This window comes from Spinacia oleracea, chromosome 2, assembly GCF_020520425.1.
Source record: "Spinacia oleracea cultivar Varoflay chromosome 2, BTI_SOV_V1, whole genome shotgun sequence".
Taxonomy (NCBI): domain Eukaryota; kingdom Viridiplantae; phylum Streptophyta; class Magnoliopsida; order Caryophyllales; family Amaranthaceae; genus Spinacia; species Spinacia oleracea.
This window is the reverse complement of record NC_079488.1, coordinates 17,753,510-17,776,507: the sequence shown is the minus strand read 5'-3', so window position 1 is coordinate 17,776,507 and position 22,998 is coordinate 17,753,510. Positions and strand designations below refer to the sequence as shown.

Genomic DNA, 22,998 nt, shown 5'->3' with positions numbered 1-22,998 from the left:
GAAAATATAATGCGCGTTTTAAAATCTCTCAACCCGTTGGGTCGACCCGAACCCGAAAGTTCTGGGTCTTGAACAAGCATTTGTAAACCCGAACCCGAAAGTGACCGACCCGATTCAACCCGAACCCGAAAATAATTTTTTACAACCCGACCCGACCGACCCGTTTGACAGGTCTACAGTCATAGTATCATCTCTCACGATGTTCATTGGCATAATTTTGATTACTTGGTTCCCTGCCACCTCGATTGCATGCTGTGGATTCGTGATGCAAAGCATTGGAATTGGACTTGCATCCAAGGTATGTCTCACAAAATATGTATCAAATTCAAATTGATCGATTTATCTAAATTATGGCATATTGTTGTGTGTAATCGAAGAGTAGACAACTGATTTCCACATATCACCACTCCAATTAATGTTTGGAATCACTTTGTAGTTTTAGGGTTCTTTTTGCATTAAACCAGTAAATCAGGATTCCGCACCAAAACGGGAAAAAAGGGTCAAATTTTCAGCTCCATTGTTATAATCATTTTGACTAATCATTTATTATACTTTAAAAGCCCTGTACATGGCCATTATCATCCATCGAAAGAAAAAAACAAAAAAAACAGTGTAACTTAAGCAAATAAGGCTGTTTTGTCTAAGAATTTTAATTTCCAATAACAAATTATTTTGGCTTTATTTGTACCTTCATTGAGTAAAACAAAAATTTCCACCCATATTAATGTAATATGTATCTTAATTTACCCAAGCATTTTTGGATTATAAGAATGTCAGATGTCATATAGGAAGTTTTGTGTGTTGTAACCTTCACACCAGCTTATATACAATTTCTTACATGTTTTTGCTGTTTTTTCCCAGGTAATTCCAACTATTGCAGAAGAGATCACTCCATATACATGCCCCATGTTGTTCAATGTTGCATTGATGTTTGGTCCTTTAGGAGCTAATGTAATGAACCTTATTGTATCAAATCAAGCATCATGGGGTTGGAGGGTATCTTATGGCATCGTAGGAGGTGTAGTTATGATTATCCTTTTATTATCACTTTTTGTCACCGAAAGTCCAGCATTTATGTTGGAGAAAAACAAAATAGGCGAAGCAGAAACAATTCTCCAAAAAGTGAATGGAAAGGATGATATAAAGGAGAGCCTATCAATATTGAAATTTTGGGTAGAGAAGGCCAAGAAATCTTCTCCTAAACTACTAATAAAACCACTAAGTCATCCACCACTTATTATTACCCTATTTATTTCCATCTTACCTATCTTTGGGGCAGTTGACACCATCCAGTTTTACGGCCCTTTATTGTTCAAATCAGCCAATATCCTTCAAAAAAATCTTTATTTTGCTCCAATAGGCATATCCTTAATCCAAATATTTTTCCGTCTCCTAAGCTTGGGTGTGGTAGAACTCTTTGGTAGAAAAAAGCTACTACTTTTCGCCATCTCATTGAGAATGATTTTAGAGGTAAATTCTAACTCATACTTTGTTTTGCTTTTCTCTTATTGTTTGTTTAGATAAATGGAGTTAAGTCTTAACTATATATTTACTAAATATAAAAGAATTACTGACCTTATACTGCCCACTTTTTGAGAGGTATGAAGTAGCTTAAAGCAGACCAGAAGATAGATCGATTCAAACTTCTTCAATACTTTTGAATGATATTCTACAGGGCTTTGGCCGAGGATGGTGATTACTTATCGCCCGCTCCCATTCCATATTGCAGGTCAGAATCAGGGGAGAGTGGCGTCCCGGCCTTTTTGTGCAATAAACCTCTCCGGCCGAAGCGTTCTTCACCGGCGCTCGCCGAATGTATCACTCATCCTGCTCCTAAGGTAAGGAGTCTTCTGTGTGATGCTTTCAGCAGTTATCCGCTCCGCACTTGGCTACCCTCTTTTTAAGGATTTCCTGAGATTTCAATAGAGGCCTGGTGCTCATTTGCGCGCGCGTGAACCAACCCAACAAAGCGGATCAAAAAATATCAGACATTTACAAAAACGAAATAAGGCGTTTCTAGCTCTAGTTTCGGATGAGCTTCTCCCAATTATGTCTGGATCTAGGAAGGCTCCCATTTCTTGGGAACAACTTTGTTTACCTAAAAGCTGTGGAGGGTGGAATCTGAAGGCACTATTTTTCTTTAGTTTTAGGTAGTTCTTCAGTATACCATTATGAGGTAGCTTTCAACATGGGCAATGACTTGCATCATCTCACTATATAAACCCTTCTATTAAGAATTTCCCAAGATAACTCATTGCACCAAAAATCTTTGTTTTAATTTTCTAGAATGAAATGTTTTCTTACTTGCTAAGAACTAATATCATCAATACATAACTTTTAACTTTTTGCAGGTAGTCATGTGCATTGAATTTTACAAGCATTCTCATATGTTAAGATACTTAGACTTTCCACAGCCTATGCTAGTTGTTGGGGGCTTATACGTGGCGATGGATGCCTTCCTAACTCCACCAAATGGTTGGTTGGAGGTGTCATTTCCACCAGAGACAAAGCAAATAGGAAGTACAATATCAATAACATTGGGACCGCTACAAAATGCAATCACAGCAGCCATCTCAGTATTATTGGTGTGCAAGTTAAACAGATCAGTTTTCTTTTTTTTCTTCCTTGGGATGTCGTTATCATTTTATTCATAGTCTTTCTCGTACCAGAGACGACTAATGTAAAAGGTTCTGAAATAGTTAGCTTAGTCTGGAGTAGACATTGGCTATGGAAGAAGTATGTTAGGACTAGTGACACGTACACTTGAACATATAATTTTGTATTACATTATTTTATTGTAATATAGGTCATCATGATCTACTATTTGTGGATTCCAATTATCACTTGGTAGGAGACTATTTTGATTGAATTCCAATTCTCTCTTCGTGTTCTTCCTTTCAACAATTTAGGGTGACCTCTCTCTTATTTTGGTGTAGTTTGAGCCTTTAATAAGGAAGGTCAGTGCAAAAATTGAGAGTTAAACAGGTAGGTTTCTTTTCTATGCGGAAAGGGTTAACTTTTTAGCATTCAAACTTATTAGTGCAGGCATATGTTATTCATCAAAGGGTTTTAAAGCTTTTTCAAGTTGCGTGTAGAACCTTTCTCCGGTCACACATGTGCTTCAGAAAAGGCACTTGTGGCTTGGAATCTTCTCAAAGCTTCAGGTGATTGTTGTTTGAATATGACTGATGTGCTATCTTGGAACGAGGTTGCCATTTGCAAGCTTTTATGGTGTTTGGTTCATAAGAAAGTCAAGATGCGGATCAAACGGGTCCGCCGTCCGCCTATATTATGTGAACAGAAACTGCACTGGGCATCTTTGGTGATTAAGAAGAGTGTGGGAGCTACTGATTACTTAGGTATGACAGGCAACTAATTGATAGTTCTCACTTCTCAATCAGGAAGGCTTTTCATGCTCTTAGGGGTAATCCAGTTAAAGTTACTTGGAGGAAACTCATTTCCAATTCTCCTGCTCCCCCAAGTGTATATTGGTTGGCTCACGGTGTTGCCATTACGTAGACTTGTTACTTGATCACCAAGTTTGGTGTTGCTTGTGAATGTTGTAATCCATGTTGTAATTGTGTTCTGTAGATATGATAACAGAGGTCATTTGTTTTTTCAGTGTATGTTTGGAACTATCTTGAGCCATCTTGGAATCAACACGTGTAGATTACACATCAGGTTTATAGAATGTGTTTGTTGACTAAAAATAATTTTTTCGGGGAGAAAGGAAGCAAAGGACATTCCAAAGTAAAGTACAGACTCTTTTGAGCATTGTTAGGTAGGTGCAATTTGTTCTTAGATGTTTCTCCTTGTAGAAAGTAAATCAGATCAGTGGCATACTTCAGTGACTTTGAGCTTGGAACTTATAAGAATCCTTACTAGGGGAGACGAGAGACCTTCCTAGAAGGGTTGTCTAGTTTGGATTCTATTTTATCCTGCTCATGTGTCTTAGTTGTTTTGCTATTTATCTTGTACAGACTATTTTGGATAATAAACATGATCAAATATAGCTACTCAATTTGGGAGTTTCAAGGATTAACTTTAATTTCCCTCCCTCGCATATAATTGCCAAACCAAAATTAAAAAGTTCCTTTCTCACATAAGCCAACAACTTTCAATTGTAGTTGAACATATTTGATAAGCTCTAATATGAACATGTCCCCCCCCCCCCCCCTTGAGCATGTGTATTTTGCAAAGTATTCTAGCTGAACATTAAAAAACATATATTTTCCCCAAAAAAAAAACACGGATTGGCATGTTCTAAGGAAGGAAAAGTCAGAAGAGGTAACATGAAATACGCTATTTGAATGAAAGTTAGTACTACATAAAGCATTTATTAGAAAACAATTGAAAACCTTAACTAACCTCAAGTAGAACAGCAATGCGGGATCACAGCTTTTCCTGGCCCTTCCATTTCCCATCACTCCTCAGTATCCAATAAAATATGTGCCCAACTGTGGCCCAACATGAGAGTCCTTAACTGACAGCAACCAGAACACGTCAACGAACTCACTACAAAAAAGACGGATAAATAAATTGGTGAAGAATGATCAAGTACTGTTAGATACAGCTAAACTTACCATGGACAAGACAGGTTTTAACATAATGCACAGCATTTCCACAATCTTCCGCAGTACGTCATTACCAGAAGCCCTAGTTTACCAAAGCAGGGCAACATCATAAATCCTATTAGGATTTGTTTCGTATATGTGATTTGATGAGCCTGAGATAACGTTCAATGTAAGTCATGCTGCAAACAGATCAAACACCAACTTAAGAGAATAAGTCAACAAATTCCCTTTCATTTCATACACTCCCCTGAAGGACGAACATTAAAAGAAGGGAACTTCAAGCATTACAGGACTTAAATAGTTTAAAAAGCTGTTATGAAACTTTTACTATACAAAACACAATCTAAGTGAGGAAAACTACATGATCCAAGGGCGTTACAACTTATGCACAGAGAGCTAAATAGGTCCGTAGTTTTCGATACAGTATCAGAAATTTGCGCAGAAAATTATGGCTTTCAAGAAGAATCCTGGACATTGACATCCAACCATTCACGAAAGAAAATGGCCTTTTAAAAACATTACTCCTGCGTCAACTTGTACAGATTATCATACTCTCCCCAAAATAAGTTCAAAAAAATGATCTTAAGTTCCTTAACGAGGCTCACAATCCACAAATTAGTGTTGGATACCCACAATCCGTAGTAATTGGAGTAAATGAATGTACAATCTAGAGGGAGCAATGAGGAATATAGAACTTTTGTCATTATGAGAGTGTATATTGTAGTAATCCTGGAGGATAGAATATCATATGAGATAGAGTTATGTAATATGATATAAGATAGAAGTTTATAAGACTTAGGAAACCTACGAAGTGCAGGATATTTAGTTTGTAATATAAATAAAGGCATATGCCTACGAATAACATGAGACAATCAGATATACATTCTCCATATAATTGAGCAAAAAGGGTTGCGATTTGGTTTGACAGTCCCAAATGAACAAAAAAGGTGGTAAAGGTTTTGGTTGATACCTATAACGTGTAAATAAAACAAAACATCCAATATTTCAACGAGTATAGAAGAGACTGCAAAAAGTGGTTCAGATTGATGCAAACAGAAAATTAACTAACTGAAAAGCGTGGATTCAATAAGAAAAGCAATTAGGCTTTAACATGATCATGGAGGCAGTTTCTAGATGATTTAAATTTTAAACTGCAAGATGAATCAGAGGGTAAACTGGAAAAGAATATAAAAATATATATCACAAGTGTTAAGAAAAGTATACAGTGTTCAGGCATAGACACGTGGAGCGACGAGATGTCACAAGTTTTTTGTCTAGTCCTATATGCTGAAAATCCATTTTATCACAGTGTGGCAATTGATATGAGATCATTAGATTGCAACTACAAGTCTACAACAACCTGGAACAATTCTGCGAACATCAAGCACTTCAGTTTATGACTTCTAGATGACGAAAAGCCAAAAAAACATAAACCTCACAAGTGATTAACGGACTTATTTGGCAATCTGGTTCACTAAGCTCTTTGTATTAGCTGTTGTATAAAGGCAGTTGATAAAACAACTTAGGTACATGGCTAGATTCTGATCATTACAATTGTTCAATTTATGAAAGCCAGGACCATTTATAGCCTGGGTGACCATATTAACAAGTGAAAAGCAGAAACAATACTTGGGCCACTTTTTCTAGTGGTAAGTACAATAGTACACCATTAGCTCTAGCTATAAATGGTTAAGTGGTTTTCTTCGTTCTATACGACAGAAGAATAGGGTTTGGGATTGATTAAAGATTCCCATAAAAAAAACGCCATATGTTGGTTGCTCGTGCTTGGTAGGCTAATAACTAAGGAGTTCTCAGTCAATATACATGTAGTGCTGAGAATAGCTGTACTATCTGTACACTACGCCCGGAGATCTTTTCTTGTCATTTTAGTTGTGTTGTAAAACAGGATATTTCTTGGTTACACAGACTTACAGCTTACAAGAAGAGAATTATGATAGAATTTACAGTTGGACTTGTAGAAGGAAAGTCTCAAAGTTCAAGATGCAAGTGTATGTACTCTTGCTGCTTGCATTTACAAAATATGGTTGGCAAAGAATGATGTATATTGGAATGAGAAGATGCCTACTATTGCTGCTACTATTAAGGCCATCAAAGCTGATATTTTCTAGAGTTAGGCATACTGTTCCTGGGAAGACTTCCACTAGTGATAAATCTGGTTTGAATGTCTTTTTTTTTTTTGTGTGTGTGTGTATGTTGTTTGCATATATATACCAGGTGGGTTGGGGTCAGGAAGCCGTTCCTAGAAGGTATGCCTACCTTTCCTGTCCATGGGTAAGGGTATGCCCTTATAGCCCCTCGTTTTGAGTTTGGTTATTAATAAACTTCTTACCTTTTAGGAAATAAAAATAAAAAAATAAAAAACGAAAAGCCAAAGCTAACCATGAAGTTGCTAAAATCATTTTCCAAATAACCCCACCACATGTGTAGCATAAAAGAAACATAAAGTGCTTTCAGCCACAGAATTTTTCAGATAAGATAATATTTACTGGAAGTACAAAATATGGGAGAAATCATCAAGATTGAGGATAATCGAACTCCCTATTTCCATATCTCCTAATCAATGAAGAAAGAGAATATCAACGCCTAATCAAGGAAGCCATGACTCTAAGACCTTGTCCTTCATTACTTATACCTGATTGGGGATAATCGAACTCCCTATTCCCATATTTCCTCGTTAAAAACTAACAAAGGTCTCAAATGTTCACTTGCTGGTCACACAAGATGCATATCCAATTTTTCAAGACGATTGTAATTTCAAATAACAGCCTCCTTACAACCAAGACTAACACAGGAGCAGGAGTCGCTGGACCCTATATGGATATGATGCATGACCACCATCCTCAACCCATAAGTGGGTTCCATACTTCCGTGGCTAAACATCAACACCAAAATCCAAATTACCTGAAAATTTAACCCTGTAAGCGCAACCAGTTTTGTTTCAGAAACGTGAGAAAGTAAGGTTTCCAATGGCAAGTCATCACCCTCTTCATACAAAGATTAACCACCCGATCACTGACAGGATTGATCCCTAAGTAATTACCATAATTTTTACAAAACTTTTACTTGCTCAACAAAGCAACAATCATCATTCCCTTCGAACAATCCTCATTTTAAGACTTCGACAAAGGAACAATCATCAATCCCTTCGAACTGCCCTCCAACACAACCAACTATAGAACTGAACGCTTCCCCATTCTTGAGTTGTTTATGATGGATTTTTGAAACGTAACTAAAGTTATTCCCATTACTTGATGAACTGGTTAGATAATGAAATTGTGTTTCAAATTCATATTTTGGTCACTATCTTAGTTCACTGCCTGTGGAAAGTAACGGTAACAGGTAATTCAATATCAAAGATTATAAGAACTTTCAACTGAATCTTTACTAACCTTATACAACAAAAGTAAGTAAAACTAACACATAGCAACCAAATTTCTTCAGCCAGATTTTAGACTTCTTTGTTTCGTTTTCTGGTGGCTATACCCCTCAAATGAACCAGTTCTAGGTTCGAATTCTCTTCTTTAGTTTGTTGCATGCCTGCTGGTATTAGAATTATATAACCAGAGTTATCCTTGCACCTACTCTTTCCCTTATTCCATTTTTCAAGATTAGCAACTTAAACCTGCCTTTTGGTTACCTATTTTAAAGTCATTCTTCCAAGCATCACCTATAAATACAATTGTTAGCGCCCCTCGCTTCTTGATTGAAATACCTAGATTGCTTGCCCCTAAGTAGATGATTCAGGTTCTTTCCTACATGGAATATATCCTGAATAAACCTCAATTTGGTGTCCTCAAATTATCACAATTAGGTAGAGCTTTCTTCAAAAGCAAAAAGTTCGGCTTCTAGAAGATTATCTGAAATACATCTTCTTCTTGTTTGTTTGCATCCTTCTATAGGTAACAATAACCTGATCAAACCATATGAGGAAGTGTTTGCTTATTCAGCAGCAAACCATCATCTTTTTTTATACAGGATGAATAAAAAACAGATTGAAAAAACATTACGATATCGATGTCGAAAAAACAGAACAACATCAACTAGGTACAAAACACATGCCATCATAATCTTACAACAAACCTTCTGGATGTTCGAATTGTGCAATTTATTTAGTTTTTGAGATAATTAGTTGTGCAATTGAAACAATTGAACATTTTCATGATGTGAATTGAGAGAAGAAATAAAAAACAGATTGAAGCTGAAAATCAACTAACCTCAGATGCCAGAGACATCGCTCTCGAGAGCCAGAGAATTTAGGGTTCTGAACATGATCTAGAATTGTCAGAAAATCTAACGCCAATTTGAAAAATGTAAGTTTCAATTTCGTTTTTTTTAAAAAAAAAAAATTTGGGAGGGAGGTAATTTTATACTCCCTCCCTAAATAAGTGTCCACTTTGGACATTTACACGGAATTTAATAAAACTGAATTGTGTGTAATAGTTAAAGATTGGAAATGTTTTTTTTTTTTAAAGGAAAAATTAGATAACTGTTTATGGTGTTATGAAATATAATAATGGATCCCCATTATACCCCGTCCTTATTTCTGGAATACTCTAGGGTTCAGTAAACCCTAACTATTGTATCCTATATATACCCGGTACTATATGGAATAACAGTCAACCCTATTCTCTCTTATTCTCTCCGAGAAACCAAGAAAATCAAACACCTATCGTTGAGGTAAGCATCAATATTCTTCTTATCAAATTGACGAGTGTTGTTTTTGATGGATTTAATTAATTATACATAAAGGAACAAACTTTTAATATAATCAAATTGACGTGTATTCAATTTGCCGCATGTTATTGTTTATCTCATGGAAAATCTTATCAATTATGTCTCTTTGTTTGATTATGTCACTTTGTTTGTCTGTGTTCCAAAGTTTAAAGATTATGTACGTCACTTTGTTTGCCTTTGTTCCAAAACATTATACATCAATTAATTAACATGTTGCGACGAGTTTGTTTGAATTAGTCAGTTTATCACCAAGGATTTGTATATTACATTCTGTTTGATTAGCAATTTAGTATTTAGTAATTCGCATATTATTGCCGCACATGATTCACATATTATTACTAAATATTGCCGCACAGTATTTAGTAACATGATCCTTCAAAATTCCTTATACTGTTATTAGTTTAATGTTATACTCCATATTACTATTTGCATTCGGTTTGTGTTTAAATAAAGTACCAATCTTTTATAAGTTTAATGTTATTGTACCGTATCAGTTACTTTAATCATAGTTTGTGTTTTCTCATATTTATTTAACCATTCGGTTTGATGATATGGACAAAATTAATTTATTTATTTTGAGAAAACATATAGTGGTATTTAATCATAGTATTGCGTCGTATCAGTTTATTATGTGTGTAGCAGCATTATGTGTGGTATGTGTAAATTGTGTATCTCTGGAATCCTAATTCATTATATTATGTTATATAGTGAATTATGTCGAATCTTACAAAACTTGAATTTGCGGCCCTTGATATTACTGGAAAGAACTATTATATTGGGTGTTAGATGCTGAAATTCACCTAGATGCAAAAGACCTTGGTGATACAATCAAAGAATGAAATAAAGCAACAAGTCAAAACAAAGCTAAGGCTATGATATTTCTTCGCCATCACCTCCACGAGGGCCTTAAGATTGAGTACTTGACTATAAAAGATCCACACGTCATTTGGAGTAATCTAAAGGAAAGATATGACCACCAGAAAACTGTGATATTACCTAAAGCTCGTTATGACTGGTTACATTTAAGACTACAAGACTTTAAGTCTGTAAGTGAATATAACTCAGTTATGTTCAGAATTACTTCACAATTGAAGTTATGTGGAGAGAAAATCACTGATGCAGAAATGTTAGAGAAAACATACTCTACCTTTCACGCAAACAACATTGTCCTGCAGACACAATATCGTGAAAAGGGATTTAAGAAATATTCTGAACTTATATCATGTCTCCTTGTGGCTGAGCAAAATAACGAGCTATTACTGAAAAATCATGAATCACGTCCAACTGGCTCTACTCCATTCCCTGAAGCGAATGTGACATCCCATAATGGGAAAGAAAAATATCATGCCAACAATAGTGGTCGAGGACGTGGTCAAGGACGTGGACGTGGACGTGGACGTGGACGTGGACGTGGACGTGGATATGGATATGGTCGAGGTCGAGGCCGAGGCGGTTCTTTCAAGAACTCGTATCCCCACCAGAAGTGGGACAATAAAGATGGTAACAAACAAGAGAAAGATAAAAGCGAGAATGTGACCAATGTATGTTATCGATGTGGAGGAAAAGGTCATTGGTCTCGTACATGTCGTACACCAAAACACCTGGTTGAGCTCTATCAACAATCATTAAAGCAAAAGGGAAAGAAAGTAGAAACAAATCTTGTGTACGAAGATGGCGAAGGTGACTTTGATTGTGGTGATACAACTCACCTGGAAGTTGCTGATTTTCTCACCACCCCTGAAGGGAACAATTAATCCTTAGAGTCGTTTATGGTCATTTAAGAATAAAACTTTGTTTTCTTGGATTCATGTTATTTTATTTTGGATTTTGTTTGTTTTGAACTATGGTTTTATATGACATTGTTAAATTTCGGTTATAAAGTTAATCTTATTGATATTTCATTTATTTGAAGAACATGAATACCCCTCAAGTTCAGTTAGCAATGAATGGTGAAGATTTATGCTTAGCAGACAGTGCAACTACTCATACCATATTGAAAAGCAAGAGATATTTCTCTTATTTGACAATGAAAGAAACTAGTGTGAGTACTATATCAGGTAGTACAAATATAATTGAAGGCTCCGGAAGAGCAAATATATTATTGCCTATGGGAACGAAATTTGAAATTATTGATGCATTATATTCTCCCAAGTCTCAAAGAAATTTACTGAGCTTTAAAGATATTCGACATAATGGATATCACGTTGAGACAACAAGTGAAGGAAATATTGAATACCTTCACATCACGAGTATTACCCAAGGCACTAAGCATATTTTGGAGAAATTACCTGCATTCTCCACTGGTTTGTACTACACTAAAATCAATACAATTGAAACATATGCTACGGTAAACCAGAAGTTTATAGATAATTTCACTGTTTGGCATGACCGGTTGGGCCACCCCGGTTCAATAATGATGCGAAAAATAATTGAAAGTTCGTGTGGGCATTCACTGAAGAACCAGAAGATTCTTGCTAATGATTTCTCATGTGCTGCTTGCTCACAAGGCAAGTTTATAGTACGGCCTTCACCAGCCAAAATAAATTCTGAATCTATCAATTTTCTGGAACGTATACAAGGAGGTATTTGTGGGCCAATTCACCCACCGTGTGGAACAATTAGATATTTTATGGTTTTAATTGACGCATCTAGTAGATGGTCACATGTATCCTTGTTATCAACTCGCAACCTGGAGTTTGCGAGACTACTTGCTCAATTGATTAGATTACGAGCACATTTTCCAGATTTCCCTATGAAGGCAATTCGTCTTGATAATGCTGGTGAATTAACTTCTCAAGCTTTTGATGATTATTGCATGTCCATTGGGCTAAGTGTTGAACATCCTGTAGCACATGTTCATACACAAAATGGTCTGGCTGAATCATTAATCAAGCGTCTCCAGTTGATTGCTAGACCATTACTTATGAAGTCCAAACTCCCAATCTCTGCTTGGGGACATGCTATATTACATGCAGCAGCATTAATCCACATCAGGCCAACGAGTAATCAAAAGTTCTCCCCATCACAATTGGTTTTTGGCCAGGAACCAAATATTTCCCATCTGAAAATCTTTGGATGTGCTGTATATGTTCCAATTGCTCCACCACAGCGTTCTAAGAGGGGCCCTCAAAGGAGGTTAGGAGTATATGTTGGATTTGAATCCCCATCAATAATTAAATATCTAGAGCCATCTACAGGGGATCTGTTTAAGGCTCGATTTGCAGACTGTCATTTTAATGAGTCAGTCTTCCCAACATTAGGGGGAGAAAATACACAGCTGGAGAAGGAAATCAGTTGGAATGAATTATCATTGTCTCATCTTGATCCTCGTACTAAACAATGTGAATTAGAAGTACAAAAGATAATTCATTTACAAAGCTTAGCAAATCAATTGCCAGACGCATTTACTAACCCAAATAGAGTGACCAAGTCACATATACCAGCTGTAAATGCTCCAATTAAAATTGATGTCCCAGCAGGACAATATCAAACTGCTAGTGAGTCTACAGCACGCATGAAGCGTGGTAGACCTATTGGTTCCAAAGATAAGAATCCTCGGAAAAGAAAAGGAGCGGCGATTGATAATGGCCAGACTGAGGAAGCAAGGAATTTTGAAGGATCTCCAGAAGAGACTTTAGACATGACGAATGAAGAAATTCAGGTACCTGATAATGAAGAGATCTCAACTAATTATGTCATGTCTGGAATAAAATGGAACCGAAATAAAATGGACGTCGATGAAATTTTTGCATGCAATGTAGCAGTTGCTGTTATGGATGAAAATGAGGATCAAGAACCAAATTCTATTGAAGAGTGTACACAAAGTGATAATTGGCCAAAATGGAAGGAAGCAATTGAGGCAGAATTAAAATCTCTTGCAAAGAGAGAAGTATTTGGACCAGTAGTCCGTACACCTAAAGGTGTAAAACCAGTGGGACATAAATGGGTCTTTGTGCGAAAGAAGAATGAAGATGGAGAAATTGTGTGATACAAAGCACGTTTGGTTGCACAAGGATTCTCACAAAGACCTGGAATCGATTATGAAGAAACATACTCTCCGGTGGTGGACGCAACTACTTTCAGGTTCCTTATCAGTCTGGCAATTAGAGAAGGACTTGATTTACGTTTAATGGATGTAGTCACAACCTACTTATATGGGCCACTGGACAATGACATTTATATGAAATTCCCAGAAGGATATAAACTGCCAGGAGCAGCAAATTCTAGTTCTTGAGAACATTACTGCATAAAATTAAATAGATCTCTTTATGGATTGAAACAATCAGGGCGTATGTGGTATAATCGCCTAAGTGAGTACTTGTTAAAGGAAGGCTATAAGAATGATCCCATCAGTCCATGCATTTTTATAAAGAGATTTGGAGCAGGATTCGTAATAATTGCAGTGTATGTTGATGATTTAAACATTGTTGGGACTCCTGAAGAGATATCACATACAGTGGAATATTTGAAGAAAGAATTCAAGATGAAAGATCTTGGAAAGACAAAATTTTGCTTAGGGCTATAAATTGAGAACCTAAAGAATGGAATCCTTGTGCATCAAACAACATACACAGAAAAAGTACTGAAAAGATTCTCTTTGGATCAAGCACATCCGCTGAGTAACCCAATGGTTGTAAGATCACTAGATGTGGATAAAGACCCATTTCGCCCTCGAGAAAACGACGAAGAAATCCTTGGTCCTGAAGTACCATACTTAAGTGTAATAGGGGCATTGATGTACCTTGCTAGTCATACGAGACCTGACATATCATTTACAGTAAATTTGTTAGCAAGGTTTAGCTCATGTCCAACTCGAAGGCATTGGAATGGGATAAAACATGTACTTCGTTACCTCCAAGGAACGAAAGATATGGGATTATTCTTTTCTAACCAGTCCAAAGAAGACTTAATTGGCTTTGCAGATGCAGGTTATTTGTCTGATCCCCATAATGCTCGATCACAAACAGGATATGTTTTTACATGTGGTGGTACTGCCATTTCTTGGCGTTCCATGAAGCAAACTATTGCAGCTACTTCTTCTAACCATGCAGAAATTTTAGCTATCCACGAAGCTAGTCGTAAATGTGTATGGTTAAGGTCTGTAATTCAACATATACGAGAAGATTGTGGCATATCCACAGGGAAAGAATCTCCAACAGTTATGTATGAAGATAATGCAGCATGCATTGCACAACTCAAGGATGGATACATCAAAGGTGATAGAACAAAGCACATTTTACCAAAATTCTTCTTCACCCATGACCTGCAGAAGAATGGTGATGTACAGGTTCTGCAGATTCGTTCAAGTGAAAATTTGGCAGACCTATTTACCAAGGCGCTTCCAACTGCTACTTTCAAGAAATTAGTTTACCAGATTGGATTGCGTCGTCTCAAAGATCTCAAGTTATGTAATCATGAGGGGGAGTAGATGCGCGTTGTACTCTTTTTCCCTTAACAATGGTTTTTCCCACTAGGTTTTCCTAGTAAGGTTTTTAATGAGGCAGCATAGTTCGCGCATTAGGAAATATTTGTTTTAAGAGAGAAATTTTATTTTTGTATAATGGACATCCAAGGGGGAGTGTTATGAAATATAATAATGGATGTCCATTATACCCCGTCCTTATTTCTAGAATACTCTAGGGTTCAGTAAAACCCTAACTATTGTATCCTATATATACCCGGTACTATATGGAATAACAGTCAACCCTATTCTCTCTCTTATTCTCTCTTGTTTATTCACAACATATGGGGCTTACTATTTACCGCCCCATATTACTCAAAGTCGCCCAATTCATTTACCTATATACCCTCCTATATTTACCCTCCCTTTTCAACAATTACCATCCTCATTTACCTTTTACTTTCCCACCCCAATTTTGACCACCACCAGCGGAGACCACCTTCGCCGGAAACCACCGACGGATGTTAGGTTATGATACATATGATATTACATAAATCATGCGGAAACAACCATTAACCCAGGAATACATATTATTTACACATAATCATATAGCATAATTTAGATGCATACTCTTTGTTGCGTGCCCTCCCTAGCTGCGCCCGAACCGAACAAGAACAAGTCTTTAGGACTCCAAGTGTCGTCCCTCCGTAGATAGTCCACAGCACGTCCGGATCCGCCTTAAGATTGACCAACTAGAATCGCCCTTAAGGTACTAGAATTTTCGGCACTTTTGAGCAAGATGTGTGACTGAATTTTTCTCTCAAAAACTCACTTTGAATACTTTGAAACTCGTTATAAATTGTGAACCCAGGCCACATATTTATAGGGGTATGGAAAGAGAATTGGAATCCTATTAGGATACGAATTAATTAAACTTAGAATCCTACAAGAATTCTAATTAATTAATTTATCAAATAGAATTAGGAATTTAATCATTAACCGAACTCTGCACGTTTTAGGAATCGTGCATGAACACAAACTCACACACACACACACGGCAGCCACGATGGGCCGCCCATGCGCGTGCGTGCGAGCAGCAGCCCACGCAGCGAGGCCCACGCAGCCGCGGCCTTGGCGCGCGCTGGGCCTGCCTTGCGGTAGGCCTGGGCGCTGCCTTGGCTGGGCTTGTGGCGCGCGTTTGGCTTGCTGGGCGATGGCCTGGCTTCGAGCTGGGCCCTCGTCCGACAGGCCTCGTCCGATGCTTATTCGTACGATACGCTCCCGATTAAATTTCCGATTCCGGAATTCATTTCCGATACGAACAATATTTAACATTTCCGATTCCGGAATTAATTTCCGTTTCGAACAAATATTTAATATTTCCGTTTCCGGAATTATTTTCCGATTCCGATAATATTTCCGATTCTGACAATATTTCCGTTTCCGGCAATATTTTCGATTCTGGCAATATTTCCATTTCCGATAATATTTTCCGATACGTACCATGTTTCCGTTTCCGGCAACATCTACGGCTTGGATAATATTTATATTTCCGATACGATCCATATTTCCGTTTCCGGCAATATCATCGTTTCCGGAGTATTCATTTCTTGCTTGTGACGATCTCAGCTCCCACTGAAACCAAGATCCGTCGATTCCGAATATCCATAGATAGAGTATCTAATGCCATTAGATACTTGATCCGTTTACGTACTATTTGTGTGACCCTACGGGTTCAGTCAAGAGTAAGCTGTGGATTAATATCATTAATTCCACTTGAACTGAAGCGGCCTCTAGCTAGGCATTCAGCTCACTTGATCTCACTGAATTATTAACTTGTTAATTAATACTGAATCGCATTTATTAGACTTAACATAGAATGCATACTTGGACCAAGGGCATTATTTCCTTCAGTCTCCCACTTGTCCTTAGGGACAAGTGTGCATTTCCTAATTCCTTTGTCGCTCGATGCTTGCTCTTGAACATAAGGTAAGAGTTGTCATCCTTATTATGTCCAGAGGTGTTCCTCGGTTTCAGAGTTCAACTGATCAAATAAACAGATAATCATAGCCTATGATTCATCCGAGCACGGCCATGCATTTCACAGTTTCTAGCTCTCCGAGTGGCCTTGTACAACTTTTAAGCATCTCATCCCGATTTATGGGAGGACAATCCCAATCTTGCGATCTTGAGATTAGACTTCGTTTGATAGGTGATTACCTGTTGCCTTTATAGCCTCCTTTTACGGTGCGACGGTTGGTCAACGTCAAAGCAACCAGTTCTCAAACAAGTAATCTCAAATCACTCAGGTATTGAGGATTTAGTGTCTAATAATTTGATGAAATTTACTTATGACAGATTTTCATCTCTTACAGTAAAGTTTCATAGGTCTTGTCCGATACTAGTCTTCCCAAAGTAAGTATCTATGCAAATGATTATGACATTGCCATGTCCACATAGTTCAAGAAACAGAACTACTAGTCATCTTGCATTCTAATCGTCTAACGTTTTCTATGCGTCCAATTTTATAGAAAACTCCGACTAGGGACCATTTTCAACCTTTGACATTCAAGTTCACTTGATAGACATTTCTTAGTCACAGGACTGGTCCTGACAGTCTATCTTGAATATATCGTCAAATTGAAGGGACTCATCATTTAATAAATCACAAATTAAATGGAAAAATGAATTCTTTTCATTTATTGTGAATGATTAACCAATAATGTTTTACAAAGATTTAAACTCTAAAACTTTAAAACATTAAATAGAGACATCAAAGCCATTCTCCAATATGCTTGATTCCCATAGCTGCAGTGTGCGAGTTGTGCTTCGCTTGCGGCAGAGGTTTAGTTAATGGATCTGATATGTTGTCATCAGTTCCAATCTTGCTTATCTCGACTTCTTTTCTTTCAACGAACTCTCGTAGAAGGTGAAATCTACGAAGTACATGCTTGACTCTTTGGTGGTGTCTAGGCTCTTTTGCCTGTGCAATAGCTCCGTTATTGTCACAATACAGGGCTATTGGTCCTTTAATGGAGGGGACTACACCAAGTTCACCTATGAACTTCCTTAGCCATATAGCTTCCTTTGCTGCTTTATGTGCAGCAATGTACTCCGCTTCAGTTGTAGAATCCGCAATGGTGCTTTGCTTAGCACTTTTCCAGCTTACTGCTCCTCCGTTGAGGCAGAAGACAAACCCAGACTGTGATCTGAAATCATCTTTGTCGGTTTGGAAACTTGCGTCCGTATAGCCTTTAACAATTAATTCATCATCTCCACCATAGACCAGGAAGTCATCTTTGTGCCTTTTTAGGTACTTCAGAATGTTCTTGGCAGCAGTCCAATGCGCCTCTCCTGGGTCTGACTGGTATCTGCTCGTAGCACTGAGTGCGTACGCAACATCCGGGCGTGTACATATCATAGCATACATTATTGAACCAATCAATGATGCATATGGAATCCCACTCATTCGTCTACGCTCATCAAGTGTTTTTGGGCACTGAGTCTTGCTTAGAGTCATTCCATGAGACATGGGTAGGTAGCCTCGCTTGGAGTCCGCCATCTTGAACCTATCAAGCACCTTATTGATATAAGTGCTTTGACTAAGTCCAATCATCTTTTTAGATCTATCTCTGTAAATCTTGATGCCCAATATGTACTGTGCTTCTCCTAGATCCTTCATCGAAAAACATTTCCCAAGCCAAATCTTGACAGAGTTCAACATAGGAATGTCATTTCCGATAAGTAATATGTCGTCGACATATAATACTAGGAAAGCAATTTTGCTCCCACTGACCTTCTTGTATACACAAGATTCGTCTGCGTTCTTGATGAAACCAAAGTCACTGACTGCTTCATCAAAACGTATATTCCAGCTCCTGGATGCCTGCTTCAATCCGTAGATTGACTTCTTTAGCTTGCATACCTTTTTAGCATTCTTTGGATCCTCAAAACCTTCAGGCTGTGTCATAAACACAGTTTCTGTTAAAACGCCGTTTAAGAAAGCAGTTTTGACATCCATCTGCCATATTTCGTAATCGTAATATGCAGCGATTGCTAACATTATCCGAATAGACTTTAGCATTGCAACTGGTGAAAAGGTTTCATCGTAATCCACACCGTGGACTTGCCTGTAACCTTTTGCAACCAATCTAGCTTTGAAAACTTCAAGTTTCCCATCCTTGTCCTTTTTCAGTTTGAAAACCCATTTGCTTCCAATGGCTTGATAGCCATCTGGCAAATCGACCAAATCCCATACTTGGTTTTTAGACATGGAGTCCAATTCAGATTGCATGGCTTCTTGCCATTGCTTGGAGCTAGGGCTCGTCATAGCTTGTTTGTAAGTCGCAGGTTCATCACTTTCAAGTAATAGAACGTCATAGCTCTCGTTCGTCAAAATACCTAAGTACCTTTCCGGTTGAGATCTATATCTTTGCGATCTACGCGGGGTAACATTTCTAGATTGACCATGATTCTCACCAGATTCTTCTAAAGATCTCTGAGTTTCATCCTAAATGTCATCTTGAGCATTCTCTAGAGTTTGTTGTTCGACTCGAATTTCTTCGAGGTCTACTTTTCTCCCACTTGTCATTTTGGAAATGTGATCTTTCTCCAAAAAGACACCATCTCGAGCAACAAACACCCTGTTCTCAGATGTATTGTAGAAGTAATACCCCTTTGTTTCCTTTGGATAGCCCACAAGGATACATTTGTCAGATTTTGGATGAAGTTTGTCTGAAATTAATCGTTTGACGTATACTTCACATCCCCAAATCTTAAGAAAAGACACATTTGGAGGCTTTCCAAACCATAATTCGTATGGAGTCTTTTCGACAGCTTTAGACGGAGCTCTATTTATAGTGAGTGCAGCTGTATTTAGTGCATGTCCCCAAAATTCTAATGGAAGTTCGGCCTGACCCATCATTGACCTGACCATGTCTAGCAAGGTTCTGTTCCTCCGTTCCGACACACCGTTCCATTGTGGTGTTCCAGGAGGAGTCAATTCTGATAGAATTCCACATTCTTTCAGATGGTCATCAAATTCATAGCTCAGATATTCACCACCTCTATCAGACCGCAGTGCCTTAATCTTCTTGCCTAATTGATTCTCTACTTCACTCTGAAATTCCTTGAATTTGTCAAAGGATTCAGACTTATGCTTCATTAGGTAGACATAACCATACCTACTGAAGTCATCAGTGAAAGTGATAAAGTAGCTGAAACCACCTCTAGCATTTGTACTCATTGGTCCACATACATCTGTATGGATTAAACCCAATAGCTCATTTGCTCTTTCTCCAACTTTAGAGAAAGGTTGCTTTGTCATTTTGCCAAGTAAACATGATTCGCATTTACCATAATCCTCTAAGTCAAATGGTTCTAGAATTCCTTCCTTTTGAAGTCTTTCTAAGCGTTTCAAGTTTATATGGCCTAATCGACAATGCCACAGATAGGTGAGATCTGAATCATCCTTTTTGGCCTTTTTGGTATTTATGTTATATACTTGTTTGTCGTGATCTAATAAATAAAGTCCATTGACTAATCTAGCAGATCCATAAAACATCTCTTTAAAATAAAACGAACAACTATTGTCTTTTATTAAAAAGGAAAATCCCTTAGCATCTAAGCAAGAATCTGAAATGATGTTTTTAGTAAGACTTGGAACATGGAAACATTCTTCCAGTTCCAAAACTAGCCCGGAGGGCAACGACAAATAGTAAGTTCCTACAGCTAATGCAGCAATCCGTGCTCCATTTCCCACTCGTAGGTCGACTTCACCCTTCCTTAACTTTCTACTTCTTCTTAGTCCCTGTGGATTGGAACATAAGTGTGAGCCACAACCTGTATCTAATACCCAAGAAGTTGAATTAGCAAGTATACAGTCTATAACGAAAATACCTGAAGATGGAACGACTGTTCCGTTCTTCTGATCTTCCTTTAGCTTCAAGCAATCTCTCTTCCAATGCCCCTTCTTCTTGCAGTAGAAGCATTCGGATTCAGAAGTGGGTTGACTGACCTTCCTCTTTACAGATTTGGCGCCAGTTTGCTTAGTTGGGCTGGCCTTGTTGCCACCTTTCTTAGCATTCCTCTTCTTTCCAGATTTCTTGAACTTGCCCCCACGCACCATAAGCACATCCTGCTTATCACTTTTGAGCGTCTTTTCAGCGGTCTTCAGCATACCGTGAAGCTCAGTGAGCGTTTTGTCCAGACTATTCATACTGTAGTTCAGTTTGAACTGATCATACCCGCTATGAAGAGAATGGAGGATGGTGTCTATAGCCATTTCCTGAGAAAATTGCTGATCCAGCCGACTCATATTCTCAATGAGTCCAATCATTTTGAGAACATGTGGACTTACGGGCTCGCCTTTCTTAAGCTTGGTCTCAAGAATTTGCCTATGAGTCTCGAATCTTTCGACTTGAGCCAGATCTTGGAACATGTTCTTCAACTCACTGATGATTGTGAAAGCATCTGAGTTGATGAACGTTTTCTGCAGATCCGCACTCATGGTGGCGAGCATTAGACATTTCACATCCTTGTTGGCATCAATCCAACGATTGAGGGCTGCCTGAGTGACCCCGTCGCCTGCAGCTTCGGGCATCGCCTCATCTAGGACATACTCCTTTTCTTCCTGCATAAGAACTATTTGCAAGTTCCTTTGCCAGTCAAGGAAGTTTTTCCCGTTCAACTTCTCCTTTTCGAGAATTGATCGAATGTTGAATGAATTGTTGTTTGCCATATTAAAAACTACAATTGAAAAGAATAAACAAATAAATAACCATTCACAGTTTCTCTTAATAAACTTAAATTCTAGCATACATGCATAATTCAATGTTTATTAAGCATTTTATTCAAGTTATGTGTTCCGGCAGGTGTGAATAAAATGATTCCAAGATCCTAAAATCATTGAAGAACTAAGCACAGTTTGTCGACTTAATCCTAGAACATCTTAGGTAAGCAAAAGCCTTTTGCTAATAGTCTAGAAACTATTCTTGGTTGATAGGTACGTCTAAGAACTTATTAGGTAAACCTATCGATTTTGCCACGACATAAAAGGACTCCTTACTTATATCGTTGAGTTTCACCAAAACTAACATGTACTCACAATTGTTTGTGTACCTTGCCCCTTTAGGACCAATAAGTAACACCTCGCTGAGCGAAAACTATTACTAGATTGATGTAAAGGATATCCAAGCAAGTGTATATTTTGGCATGGCACCTTTTAACTCAATTTTTAAGTTTGGAACTTAAGGCTCTTACTATGTTGGTTAGATTTTAAGTGAACTAAAATCCTTAATCATGCAACATAATCAAGCTTTTGATCTCATGCATTTTAAGACATATTTAAAAGCAATAAATAACTTAAAACATGCATAAGATAAATGTGATCTAGTATGGCCCGACTTCATCTTGAAGCTTTGACTTCAAAGTCGGTCTTGAAAATCTCCGTGGGAGGCACCATTTTCTTCAAATAGGATAAGCTATAACTAATTACAACTATTTGATGGTTCGCAGACCATATTTGAATTGAAAAATAACTTTGGTACTTTAGACCAATTACATTCAAATTAATGGTACGCAGACCATAATTTCTATCCTATTTGGGCCATACTAGTCACTTCATAACCTGCAAAACAGTACATATACAATATATACCATTCACCCATTCATTATCATGAATGGCCCACATAGCTGGTTAGTAAAACACATTATGCATCACGTAAACATTTGCAGCAATTAATCAAGGGCACCAATAATCTACTAATTATTCAGTCCTTATTAATTCTAATCAAGTTGTTTTAACCTTAAGGATTTGTAGACCTAATCAAGAGTTTATGACTAAAAAGCGCTCCCACTTAAACCAATAAATTCATATGCTTTACTAATTTTAAACATAAAAATGTATTTCTAGTCTAACCGGAAACATACAAATTTAATTAAAATTTAAAGCTCATATAAATTTATAATTGAATCCAAAAATTTAATTTAATTTCAGTCGTTATTTAAATTAATTCATGATTTTAATTTTAGTAAAATAATTAGAATAAATAAAATTTATTATAATTACAATATTCAAAATTAAAATCCAAGAAAATAATTTAAATTATTAATTTTAAAATTAATTAAAATTACGTGAACTGAAATTTTCAAATTAAACATTCAAAACGATCTAATCGTAACGCAAACACCCTACGCATTGCACGCCCATGGGCCGTACGCACACAGCCATTGCTGGCCATGTGCGCGCAGCCCATGCGCTCGTCGCAT

General features: G+C 37.4%; 1 protein-coding gene across 1 annotated transcript; it reads left to right on the top strand.

Annotated features, from left to right (window-relative positions):
- The first annotated feature begins 12 nt into the window (after positions 1 to 12).
- On the top strand, positions 13 to 2,869 carry LOC130467760 (sugar transport protein 8-like). Its single transcript, XM_056836523.1, has 3 exons — positions 13 to 298; positions 862 to 1,470; positions 2,352 to 2,869. Exons 1-3 carry the CDS (start codon positions 200 to 202, stop codon positions 2,652 to 2,654), a joined length of 1,011 nt encoding a protein of 336 aa, XP_056692501.1. The 5' UTR covers positions 13 to 199; the 3' UTR covers positions 2,655 to 2,869.
- Positions 2,870 to 22,998: the final 20,129 nt, after the last annotated feature.